The sequence below is a fragment of the Liolophura sinensis genome, chromosome 9 (assembly GCF_032854445.1).
Source record: "Liolophura sinensis isolate JHLJ2023 chromosome 9, CUHK_Ljap_v2, whole genome shotgun sequence".
NCBI classification, from domain to species: domain Eukaryota; kingdom Metazoa; phylum Mollusca; class Polyplacophora; order Chitonida; family Chitonidae; genus Liolophura; species Liolophura sinensis.
Genome location: NC_088303.1, coordinates 16251587 through 16265283, shown reverse-complemented (window position 1 = coordinate 16265283; position 13697 = coordinate 16251587). Strand labels below are relative to the sequence as shown.

The 13697-nt window shown below is 38.3% G+C and overlaps 1 protein-coding gene across 1 annotated transcript in view; it reads right to left on the bottom strand.

Moving 5' to 3' along the window:
* LOC135475648 (centromere-associated protein E-like) overlaps nucleotides 1-13697 on the bottom strand; it is a 44042-nt gene that overhangs the window by 15178 nt on the left and 15167 nt on the right. The window contains exons 18-21 of the mRNA XM_064755580.1: nucleotides 12766-13334; nucleotides 1405-8533; nucleotides 771-942; nucleotides 293-418 (exon numbers count right to left, since the gene is read on the bottom strand). Of these exons, the coding sequence (XP_064611650.1) occupies nucleotides 293-418; nucleotides 771-942; nucleotides 1405-8533; nucleotides 12766-13334 (7996 nt within the window). The remainder of the gene's footprint in view (nucleotides 1-292; nucleotides 419-770; nucleotides 943-1404; nucleotides 8534-12765; nucleotides 13335-13697) is intronic.

The following is a 13697-nucleotide window of genomic DNA, read 5'->3' as shown; positions in this document are numbered from 1 at the left end:
TTGTTGAATTCCCTGCTCTTCTGTGTCTCCTCCCTTGGTGACAATAAGCGGTCCATAGCCTCATACTGGATGAAGACTTATTTCCCACCATAAATATGATGTGCATCACCTGAGATGAAAGGTCATCAGTAACTTGCAAAAGGTCAGTAGTTTACCTTGAATACTTCAGCTCCCTACTCCCAAAAAATGACGGTAATTATATGAGTGGAAAATTCATGAGTGTTGTCTTAAGCACCATTAAAATCAACAAATAAATAAAAATATTTCAAGAACATTTGTCTGTGTAACTGACCGTCCTGTAGGGCTGTAATTTGCTCATCCCGATCCGAGATAATGCTGTCCTGTTTATTCATTGTGTCCTCCTGGACATCCAGCCATTTCTTAAGCTCCTCTATCACCTTGTCTTTGGCCTTCACCTCTGAAGCAGAAAAACTGATTTGTCAATGAGGGTGGACCACTACAAATTCTCTATCCATGTCTGTGATTAAACCATAAAACTTGTCACTGAGCAATGTCCTGGTCATGTCTGGCATTTCACTACTTTAAAAAAATGTCACTTAAATCTCAGGAAAATAGTTTGATTACACTTGATAGGTATATTATGTGCCTATAAATTGCCAGTAAGCAGGGTAAGGGGTGGACAAACATTAGGACAAAAACAGTATCCTTCCTCTGTAAGCAAATGAAACACAGACACAGAGTAGCCATGTGCATGTATACATGGAAATGTTTATGGATTAGGGTAGTTAGAAGAAGAGAAAGAGTCCCACCTTCCAGAGCCTCCTTGCAAGCTGTTTGCTCCTTCTCCATCTGTTCTGTCATGTCTTCCACACTGGACTTTTTCGCTTCAAGTTCAGTCTCCAGTTGACCCACCTTCTCTCGTAACTCTGCTATCTCTTCATTTAGACCTTCCATCTGGTTTTTTAAGGCTGTTATTCGAGACTGAACCAAAAAATAACAATAATTATTGCTCAAAAAGTCCATTAAACTTAGATTTCAAATATACATATATTATTAATACTAATTTACAAAAATTTCCTTTTCCTCTGACAACCTTACATTTCTTTCAGCACACCACCATACCTCATGTACATAATTTTTTGGTAAAAAATTCGTAAATGTAACATATCTAAAACCAATTGTAAGCATTCATGTGAAATAAATTACTGGTTTCATCAAATAAAAAAAAAATTTGAAAAGAAAAAAATTTTCTTCAATCACACTGTGGAAAGGAGAATGCCAGCAGGAACCTTGTCCTTTCTAGCATATATGTATGCATTTTCATTATTCCAATGAACCGTACCGTACCATTTGTTCTCAACCAGCTGGGAATACAAATGATGCCATTCATTTACTGTAACAGTAGATCTGTTAGTTAATGATTGGCAAGTAAAAATATTCTACCTTGTTTGATTCTCCTGACAACCTTAGGCGTCCGCTTTTCTCTTGTTCTTGTCGTAGTTTGCCGAGTTCTTCCTCTGCCTTTTCCAGCTTTGACTGATACTGGCCCATCTCAGTTAAACAGCGCCTGTTGTTTTTGTCCTTCTCTTCAACAAGCTTTGCGAGCCGAGTATTCTCAGATTTCAAACCATCAACTTCAGAACAATCAGAGTTGCTAGCCCTACTTCGTGTCTTCAAACTCTGCTCTGCATTGCAGACACTGGAGCTGCTTTTAAGTTCTTCCATTTTCTTTCTCAGTTTATCCACCTCTTGAAGGGCTTCATTTAATGCACACTCTGCCTCAAACTTGGCCTTTTCTGCCTCAATTTTTTGCCTTCTCAGATTTCTAGTGACACTATGACCTGCATTATCTTGAGATGAACTAACCTCAGATTCTAAGGTTGTTATCCTGCATTTTAAATTGCTTGAAGCACTCTCCCCAGCTGCTACTTTTTCTGTTGCAACCTGAAGTTGTTGCTGTAAATCCAACTTCTCCTTCTCAAGTGATTCAATGGCTTGCTGGAAAGATTCTGCATTCTGTGCACTTGACAAACCCTCCAGCTTTTCCTTCAGTTCAGACACATCATTCTCCAACTCTTTTATCTCTCCAATTTTCTCATCCAGTTTCTGGTTCAGCTCTTTCTCACTCAAAGCCTTCTCTTCCAAAAGTTTATTGAGCTCCTGTATCTTGGCCAATTCAGTTTTGTGGGATGACCTTCCACCTGGTGAAGTAACAGAACTTTGACCTTCCTCTGCTTTCCTCGCCAACTTTTGTCGTAGTTCACCAAGAGCAAACTGTTTACTACTCAATAATTTATCCTTTTCTATAATCTGCTTTTCCAGGTCCTCAAATTTGTTTTTGAACTCCTCAATCTCATCTGTTAGCGCATCGTTTTCCGTTTCTTTCTCTCCAATAAAGGCCCACAACTGTTCCATTTCAACCTGTTTCTCTTCCAGTTTTCGTTTTAAATCCTCAACATTACTAATTTCACATGACTGCCTAGAATTTGTGGATACTCCAAGAGGAGATGTTGCCTTTGCCACTATCTTTTCTTCTCGCTTGGCATCCTGGTCCGCAAGCTCTGCTAATTCGTTCTCCAGTTTTACAATCTTCTCCCACTTTCCAATGCCTTCAGTGATCAACTTCTCCATCTCCTTTTCCACCTCCTCCAATTTCTCACTCTTAGCATCACTGTCCTGTTTCAAAACTTTGGCAGCTGTTTCCAACTCCTCCATTTTGTCTGCAGTTGACAAAGCACTTTTCTTCAAAGACACCAGTTCTTCCTCAAGGCTCTGTACAACACTGTTTTTGTTTTTAACCTCATCAGACAAGTTTTTTAATTGTAGTTCCAATTTGAAGATCGATTCCTGCTTCATTTCGACATCCCTCTCAAGTTGTGCTACTTTGGCCTTCAGAGCATCGGCATCATCTTTCAGATGTTTCATTTCCTCTTCACGTTGTGCTGCAATCTTTGATTTGACTTCAAACTCTTCCTGCAGCTTGTTCAATTCATGCTGAAGCATTTTTAACGTCTCACTCTTCTGACAGAGCTCCTCCGTCAACCTTGCCACTTCTCCACCAGCTGTTTTGTTCTTGTCTGATATTGTCTCAGTCAGCATTTTCACTTCAGTCTTCAATTCTGCCACCAAGTTCTCCTTTCCTGTTACTGTTTCTGTCAATGTTTTTGATTCAGCCTTAAGTTTGGAAATCAATTCTGATTTTTCATTGCCGCTTTCCACCGACTTGTCCAGCTTGGTTACCAATTCGTCAACATCTGCTTCCAATGATGCCACTTTGGTTCTCAGAGATACAATATCTGCATCTTTCTCCATAATCAGAACACGGAGTTTCTCCTGTTCTTTGTTACTCTTTTGGCACAACTTTTCCTGCTCCTCCAACTCTGTGTTCAGTCTGTCAATCTCATCCTTCTGACTTTTAACTATACTCTGTTTACATGCCACATCAACCTGCAACTTTTCCATTGCACCTTTGTTTTCTTTTAGTTTCAAGTTGCACTCAGACAGTTCTACATCTTTCTCTGCCAATTCATTTTTCAGCTTTGTCTCCAAGTTCTCCTGGATACTCTTGGAATTCGCAATCTTGGAGGTGCTATCACACAAAAGCGTCTTTACGTTTTCCACCTCCTGATGTGCTGTTTCAAGTTCTTCTCTCAGGTTTGCTTCAGTTGCTTTACTAGATGCAGAAAGTTCACCTATTTTCTTTTCCAGGTTAATGACTGTTATGGCTTTGTCCTCCTTCTCCTGCTTAAGATCTGAAAGCTCTTTTTCAAGCTGAACCACCTTCTTAACATTGGCATCTAAATCGTTCTGAAGTCTAGAATTTGTTTCTTGCAATGACCTTTTGTTCACACACTTTACCTCAATATCATCTTTCAGCTCTCTTATGGTTTCTTCTAACTTCTCAGTTTGATCCTGTTTTTTACTAATTTCTTCTGATAGTTTTTCGACCTTGTCCTTCAATTCCTCCTCCAATTTTTCGATGTCTTTTGACTTGGCGTCAACTGCTTTAGAAGCCACATCCAGCTCCATTCGCAGATTATCATTTTCCTTGTTCTTCTTGTCAAGTGACTCAGTCAGCTCAGCCACTTTCCCTCCGATAGACTTATTTTTCTCCAGGATTTCTTGTCTTAATACTTTTATTTCACCCTTCATCTCAACTACTGTCTCTTCTTTTTTACTTAGTTCCACATCTTTCTCGGCTAATACATTTCTCTGCTTTCTTACCAAATTCTCTTGAAGATTCTTAGAATCTGCAAGTTTCTTTTCCAGGTTAATGATGGTCATGCCTTTGTCCTCATGCTGCTTCTCAAGTTCTGAAAGCTCTTTTTCAAGCTTATTTACCTTCTTTAGATTGGCATCCAAATCAACCTGAAGTGCAGAATTTGACTCTTCCAATGACTTCTTTTCCAAGAACTTTACCTCAATATCATCTTTTAGTCCTCTCACCGTTTCTTCCAACTTCTCAGCTAGGTCCCTTTTCTTGGCAACTTCATCTGATAATTTTGCAACCTTCTCTCTCCATTCTTTCTCCAATTTTTCAATATCCTTTGACCTGAGATCAGCTCTATTAGAAGCCTCTTCCAGTTCATTTTTCAGTATATCAATTTCCTTGTCTTTCTTGTCAACTGACTCCGTCAGCTCTGCAACCTTCCCTCCCACAGATTTATTTTCCTCCAAGATTTCCTCTCTTAATACTTTTACTTCATCTTTCAACTCACACACAGTTCCTTCCTTCTGACTTATGCTTTGAGTCAATTCTGTAATTTGCTTTTCTAATTCACTCAAAAGGCCTTCTTTAAGTATTACAGAGTCATTTGAACTGTCTAGCTTATGGGTAAGATCTTCAATGTTTGATTCCAAAGCTGAAGCTTTCTTTTTCAAACTTTCAATCTCAGAATTCTTTTCCTTCACTGATGAAAATAAATTTTGAATTTCTCTGCTTTTGTCTGTTAACAAGGATTTTTGTTGACCCAATTGTTCTCTAAGATCTCCATTTACAGCTTCCAGATTGCAAATAATTTCAGAGCTCTTGGTAGATTCTGCTGAGAACTTCTCAATCGAAGCGGTTTTCTCTTCAAGTTTTTCAATTCCTTCAGCCAATTTTTTGTCCATCTCTTTAAATGCTGCTTGCAGTTTCTCACACTCAGACACAGAAGCATCTTTTTCCTTGTTGCACTGTTGCAATTTGTTGGTCAGTTCCTTGACTATGTCTTTGCCACTGTCTACAGTGGCTTGAAGGGTTTTGACATCATTAGCATGAGTTGTGAGTTGCGAGATTTTCTCTTCTTTGTTCTGCAACTCAACTGTCACTTCATCCACCATTTTCCTCAACCCAGAGTTGACTGTTTGTAATTCCTCAACTTGATCTGACAGCTTGTGAATTTCAGCTTCAGCAGATTCTACAGAAGCTGTCTGCTCACTGACTTGCTTTAACGTCTCTTTTAGCTTTATTTCCACTTCACTGAGTTCTTTTTCTTTCTGCTCCAGTTTTTGATGAATCACTGTCCCCTCTTTCTTCAGTTTTTCTACCGTTCCTTCCAGATCTGCCTCTTTTTTCCTCATTTCTTCATTAGCACTTGTGACTTTTTGACTTAAGTCTTCATTTTGTTTCTTCACATTAATGAGCTCATCTGACTTTTCCTGACATTTCTCTTTCAGGAGCTCAGTCTCTTTCTTTAGTTCAGTATTTTCCTGCTGGAGCTCTTCCACCTTGAACGTCACCTCATGAAATCTAAATTCCACCACACTGTCATTAATACAGCTGGAAATTTTGTCTGCAAACGGCTCTGGAATAAGCTGGCTAGTGTCAAGACCCTTTTCAGCCAACTGTGACTTAAGCCCTTCAATCTCTTCTTTAAGGCTACCAATCTCCACTCCCTTCAGAGCAACTTCACCCCTCATCTTTGCCACATCTTCTTCCATGTCAGAAATTTCTTTCTTCTTTATCTCGCTTAGTCGGCGGACAGAATTTCGAATATTTTTCAACTCTTTCTTGAGTTCATCTATCCTAATTTTAGCAGCAGAATGTCCTTCAACCTCTGCTTGAAGCCTGGCTTCAAGGTCAGCAGTGGTAGATTTTTTAATATTCATCATTTGTTCCATCTCTGCAATAGTGGAACTTTTTTGGTCCAACTGAAGTTGCAATTCTTTTAACTGTTTCATCAAATCCTTCTTGAAATTTTCATTCTCTTCCATGGCTTGCTTATAACTTTCTAAAGATTTCTGTACCTCATTTTCTCCACTCGTTTCATTTCTTTTCCCACTAGCTTTCAAATTAACTATCTGTGCCTTGTAATTTTCTATCTCTGCAGTGTAACCATGAATCAATGCCAGCTCTCTCTGATTGAAATCTTCCTGCTCCCGTTTGATTCGGGTTTTCAATTTTATCACCTCTCGTTCCTTTACACCCAAATACTCCTCTTGCTGCAGGAAGTTCTGTTTCCTCACAACAATTTCTGCCTCTAACTTTGTAATTTTTCTGGTTAAACGTTCAATTTCCTCAGCGTTCTGCTTAGGGAAGGAAATTTCATCTTCATCATTTTCCACATTAATCTGGGCTTGTAACAACTCCTCTAACTCATCAACTCTTTGGTTCTTCACATCTAGCTCAGTTCCCAGCTGTCGAATTTTGTTGGTGTGCTGCTCTTCTTTACAAACCCAGTCCTTGAAATTGACCAACTCATCCTCTTTGGATTCTACTTTGTGTCTAAGGTCCAACAAGTCTGCTTTTTCACTTTTCAAGTCAGCTTCTACTCTAGACAAGCTTTCCAAGGCAATCTCTTTTTGTTGAAGTATTTCCAAAAGCCTTTGAATTTCTGTTTCCTTTTCAGAGACTGTGTTCATCAGTTCTTTACTCTGCTGTTTTTCTTTGTCTAGTTCACCTTTGAGACCAGAGATCACTTTTTGTGCCTGTTCACTCAGCGTCAAGATTTCTTCCTCTTTTCCCTCAATTTTGTCTTTGAGAACTTTCAAATCTTCTTTTTCAACATCAATTTCTTTCTGTATCCTTGTGATAGCTTGCAGACTTTCATCTTTCTGCTTTACCAATTGTTCAAGACGTGTTATTTGCCCATCACTTTGTTCTAATTTCACATTCAACTCTTTGATCAAAGCTGTCTGTTTATCCTTATTGCTTGACCCTCCTTGGAGACATGTACCTGCAAGGTACTCATTGTCATTGGAGGACTTAAATAGTATTTCAGATTCCTGATTCAAATCTCGCAGGGCATCTCTTTCTTTAGTCATTTCATTTAGAAGTCTATCACCATTTGCAACTTTACTTTCCAAAGATTTTAGCTCAGAGATTAATAACTGTTGTCTGCCATCAAGCTCAAAAAGTTCTTTCCTTTTACTCTCCAAATCCTCTTGTGCAGAAAGTAACTTCTTTTCTTTCTCTGAAAGTTTGGTCTCCAGATTGCCTTTATCTTGAGTTAACTTCTCTAAAAGCTTTTGTGCTTCTGAAACCTGCTCTTTCAAGCAGTTAACTTCAGACTCTTCATCTCCAGAACATCTGGACTGGAGTTCATGCAAAGCTCTTTCTGCCATCTCCACAGAATCTTTTAGCGTCACAACTTCTTGTACTTTTTCTCGCAGTTGTGAATGAAGCACATCCTTATCACTTGTAAGCTTTTCTATAACCTTGTTCTTTTCTACCACTTCATCCTTTACTGATTGCAGTAGTTTCTCTAGATCTCCTCTATTTTTATCACTTAGTTCTTTCGTCTTTTTGTCTTTAGAAGCCACATCTCTCTGCAAAGCTAAGATCTCCTGATTTTTTGTAGACACAGCTGTCTGCAAAGCTAACATTTCTTGGTCTTTTTCCACCAGCTTGGCCTGCAGAATATCTCTGTCCTTCTCCACATTTAGCAAGAGCTTGTCTTTCTCAACAAGAGTACGTTGTGAAGATTTTAACTCTGTCTCCAGCTTCTGTAATTTGCCTACATGGATCTCCTCTTGCTTTTTCATTTTGAAAGACTCTTGGAATGTCATCACTTCTTTTTCCTTTCCTTGAAGTCTAACATTAACGGCATCCTTTTCTCCAGTCACCTTCTCTAGTAATTTCTCCAGCTCTAAAACTCTACTGTTCATTGACTTTAGATCTTGCTCCAGTTTACACTGACTAGCTTTCTCACTGCTAAAATCTTTCTCTTTAACTTCCAAGATGGACTGAAGACTTTGAATTTTCTCATCCTTCTCTGACAGTTGTACTTGCAGACTGTCTCTGCTTTTCCTCACATCACCCAGTAACTTCTCTTTCTCAACAATCACATCTTGGGAAGATTTCAAATCTGACTGAAGTTTTTGGTGATTGTTCAGTTGATCAGTAAGATGTGTTAACTCTTGGATTTTCGTTTTCAAAGAATCCTTCAGAGGTATAAGTTCAGTTTCCATGTCCAACAGTTTGGCTTCAAGGTTCTCCTTTTCAATACTGTTTGATTTCTTCTCTTTTTCCATGGCCTCCAATTGCTCTGCAATGAAATCAGACAAATCAGTAGTAAAATGTCTGCCCAACGTCGTGTGCGACTGTACAGTGACATACCAGAAACAGCGGGAAGAAACAATCAGCGTTCTTCTAAATGAATATAAAATCAAGCCTGTAAAAAAAAATTTAGAAAAATCTTCTTGAAGTTAATTTAAACAGACAAATAATTCTTCCTTGATGATGTAAAGGGACTTCAGGTGGACTTCCTTCCTTAGCAAGTGCTTATGGCCACGAGCTACCAATAACTACCAGACCTTAGCTCAATCAGAAAGCAGGAATCTGCGTCTCACAATCATGTTCCTGTACACATGGTTCCTTGAAATGAAAGCATAAAAATAGGACTGGCACAAATATGGAATAAAAATCAAACCAAGTTCCTGTGAAAGTGGTGGTTCTCCAGGAGAAATGGCTAATAGTCTTTCAACAGGGGGAGCCAAATGCCACTTTGTCCCTAGTGCTGCACCTTTGATTGATTGATTGGTGCTCATGAATTCTTCCCTTGTATGGTGGTCAAGTTTGCAGGTGGAGGAAACCAGATGCATGTCTTCCAGAATCATCTCTCAAACATTACAAATTTCATTTTGTCTCAGTAACCTGAATAACTGCTCCAGATAAACGACACAAGTACATATGTTCCAATATTTTGATTATTTTACAATGATTCAGCAATATTTTATTCCAAACAATCCCTGAGTAAGGCTGTGTAATATTAGGGAGAACAGCGAAAGACATAAACCAAAAGTATATACAAATACATGTGCAAAATACACAGCCATGAATCTGAAGACTCCAAGAATGTGGAAATTTGTGGGGTGATTCAAAGTGTTATTGTTAACTTAGGCAAACATCTATTTAGCTTGTTAACTTTACAACTGAATTTTGAAAGGAATTTTAGTTTCTCATTATAAAAGTAGACACCATGATTAGCATTATGACGTAACAATTAAATGAAATATAAGAAATTCTTCACATTCAATAAATTCACTGCCAATGAGCAACTGTCACAGTTTTTCATGGAGTAGCACATCAAATTTTAACGCTTACTTCAAAGCCTCTGAATGCATCCATGACATACAGCAAGTTGGGTATCAATCACTTTAGGAGTAAGTGAAATATATATGTAATTCAAAAATATAAAATTACCAAACTGCAGCAATAAAACATTGCTCATAAAACATATATGAATGTGTACACAGGCTCTGCAAGGTCACAGAAGAACGCAATGCGTTCTACTGTCATTTGGACCTTCTGTGACAGCTCGTGCCAGAGTCTTTAATCGCAAAAATTAACCAGTCTAGTCCAATCTGTGAGATAAATTTGGCATTCCTATGCATAATATATCTAGACATCTTGTTGACAAGAAGGATATTACAGGCAGACAAACATGCATGACGACAAAACACCCTCTGGCCAAATTGGCTAAAGGTTAAAAACTGTCCACAAGGATGCAGGTTTTTGTCTCCTTCTCCTCAAAGTGAGCGTTGAGAGAGGTGCTTGCGCTGTAAGCAGTACGGTGTACCTTCATAACTTTCAATGTAAACAAAAATCACTCTTCTAAGGGGAAATAAATCTGGTTTATGAAGGCACAGCAGCAACTCTGAGTGAATGCATATCAATATCAGAGTATTATTACTTGACTTCATGTTTGACTTTTTAACAAGCTAGAGGGCGCGGCAGTTCTGTGGATCAAATGATTATCTTCGCTTTAAGGACACCAATTTTTCTCCCAAACGATACGTTTGGTGGAATCTAATTAGTCTAATCCCACCAAATAAGCAGTGTCAGAGAAGAATCTCTGCAAACCAGAGGCAAGAAGGGTTAGGTTAGCTGAAATGGCCCTGTCAAAGCTGTTCACTAAAATCACTTTACTGTGACTGATGTTCACTATTGTGTCTTTTCACACAGAGTGCTAAGATTCGTTCATTTGACATGTTTAATGCCATACTCAACACCCAAGTTCGTAAAAGGAGGAAACCAGAGTGCCTTTAGCAATATGTACGACAGCAGGAGGGTGCTAAAGTTCTGATATCACCGATTCATCTGACTCAAACCCCATTCCACACTATAGATATCTACACACAGAACAGCCGTCGCCCTATCTGCTGAACACTGAGAGCCAGTTGAAAACTAATTACTGATTTACGGCACAATTTAGCGGAGGTTTGAGCTTCAACTCACTGATTACACACACATACAATTACACTGTATGGTAAATGACTTCCGTCCATTTTTAGGGGCAAATCAATATCATAAAATACTACTTTTGGGACTGAAACATTTTTCCACTAGGATATCATCTTGGGATTGAACAAAACCTCAAAATACCTTTCTAAAGAACTCTCAGGTCATGTACAATGTCATAACATATGTCATGTTGAAGGTAGGTTTAATCTATGTCACTCCATCCATGATAACAGATTTACAAGTGTTACATGTATTTTCAAAGTTTCTCACAACTTTGATAACTGGATGAAAAGTCACATCACATCACATCAACAATGTTACAGTTTCAATAAATCCGTCCAAACATGCGAATCCTACAACACTGTCAGAAGCTTCCAGAATTATGTGAGTTATTTGTTTATCTGTTTTGTGCTTTACGCCATACTCAAGAATATTTCACTTGTAAGACGACAGCCAGCATTATGATGGGCCAAAACAGGGCAGAGACCCGGGGAAACCCAAGACCATCCGCAGGTTGCTGACAGACCTTCACATGTATGCCTGGACAAGTAGCCACCATGAGCTGAATTTGAACTCGCAATGACCGCATTGGTGAGAGGCTCCTGGGTTACTGCGCCGCGTTGGTGTGGCAACCCCTGAGCCGCAGAGGCCCCCCAATGTGTGTTAGGCCAGAGATTAGTAGTAGTACATAAATAGCGCTGTTGTATGTTGTACAAACAGTGACAAAACAAGTTCCACCTCCATCTGAAGTCACTGCCACATCTGTAATTAAAACCCAGGAAGAAACATTATTAATGACCTAATGAAAATTTGACCAGGAAGAAATTTGGACCAAAAGAACATTTGCTTGCTTGTTAATTTGTATTTAATTTTAACTAATTTTTTTTCTTGGTATCAATTAAATGCAGCTCTACTGGTCAATTTCCTATTTATCTATGTATATGTATGTTCCATGAAATATATTTCCCAAAATTTAAACTTGAAGAGAGCAAAAAAATTTTTAGTGCATTAAATGTTGTTTGGTTGTTAAATTTCTTCCTGGGCATGTTAGAGCAGAAACAATGTAGACAGGATTTCTACTGGAGACATCGCCTGCATCTGACACTGAAAATGAAAACAAAACAGATTGGTTAATAATATAATACATCTTTATTAACAAAAACTTTTCAACATTGTTGTAACAAAAACAATTCAAAAATGATAAAGCAGGCATCAAAATTCACCAGATCTGTTTGACAACCAGCAAAGTACATGTACTGGTGAAATCACACAATCATCATAAAATGTGCAATGGAAAAACAAGAGTGATATTTATAAAAAGTGGCTACCCAAACATCCCCCCCACCCCCCGACTTAAATCTCTGGAGCCAGCCACTGTAAAAGGTGTTCATATGACATTGATTATATGTACACATCCCAGTTACAGGCGAGCTTTGTTTCTTGATCACGGCAATATGGTATCACACAAAACTTGTTCTCTCTTCAAATAACATTTTCACCTGTGAAACATTACCCACTATCTTTTTTTAATTTAATATCACTTTTACACCTGTACCCATGGTTAGTGGACAGGGTTTTAGTCAAGTTTACATTACATGTAATTCCAAATATCTTACTACTGCTAACTTGATGTCTTTTTTTCCTTTTTTTTTATACACCTTAAGGTTTCAAGACAAGATTATCCTCTAATAATGGTTTTACATATACTGAGAGCCAGATGAAAATATTTTCATTTAGAGTGTAATAGACAGGGTTATGAGCACACGACATCTGTAGGATAAAAGCTATAGCACACATGGTTTTCCAATCGCCATTAAACATTCTATTTAAATTTGATGTCTAAATTTTAGTGACTGGTTATTTGGATCTAACAGTATATAACAAAATTAAAAATTGTACTTAGTAAAAATATATAAACATATGGAGAGCCAATCATCATAAAAGGTACATGTGTGTAATATTTAAACCCCAGGCAGTCTGTAAAGTAAGAACTTTTTAAAAACTGTGACATTTTCAGAGCTGGTGATTATAGGACACATCTAAATGGCACTTAAAAATGATTAAAATGACTTAACTGACACTTGAAAAAAAAAAAAAATTCTGCTATGAATTAAAACAAGCACTTGATCATTAGCTACCTTCTAGTTCTCAAATTATACTTGGTGCCACTGCTGGCTTTACCTGACAAATGTCGTGTGCGGGTGAGGGTAGTTTTGGCTGTTAACACTGATACCCGCTTGTTTTTGGAAGCTGCCATCCTCTGTCGCTTAGCTGCACTCCCTGGGGTAGGGCAGTTGTCAGAGGCATTAATCTTTCGCTTGACCTTCCCCTTCCCTTTTGTGGGCGAGCCTTTCAATCGTAGCAAACTAGCTTTCGTCTGCTTTGGAACAAGTTTGCCAGATTTTATAGGAGTAATCACTAGCCTTAAAACCTTTTCCCTCTCGCAACCTCTTGGATCATCAACAAAATACTCGCCTATGTCGCGTCTTTCTGAGGACATGGCACTAACATCACAATCTGATACACTGACTAGGCTCTGAGACGTACTAACAGTGGAGTTATAGCTACTCAGACTACCTTGAAGCTCCTCAGATAGTGTCTGCAAGTCAAGGATTTGAATGTCCCGTGACGTCAGCTTCTCATTGGCAGCTTCTAAAGCACCTTTACTCTCATCCAGAAGATTCTGCAGCTCACAAATTGCTTCCTCCTGTTCATAGACAAATATACAAATGTATACCTTTAAAAAGCCTGACACAACTTTCTCACTCACAGGGAATGGCAAATTTTTCAAAATGGAAATTGAGTGCTCACAAATTTGTCATGGCTGTCATAATGTTTACTTTACATGTTAACTTTGAAATGCTAGTCCAGTTCCAATAGAAACTTGGTGAAAATATCAAAAGGATATGACGAAAATCCAGTGGAAAAGAGCCACAACCATGATTCAACAGGATCTACAATGAATAAGACCATTTAACCTCCATGATTGAAAAACCTTACCTAAAAGGAATAGCTGAAATAATCAGAACATTATATTTTCAATGGAAGAGAGCCACAAATTTTTACATCT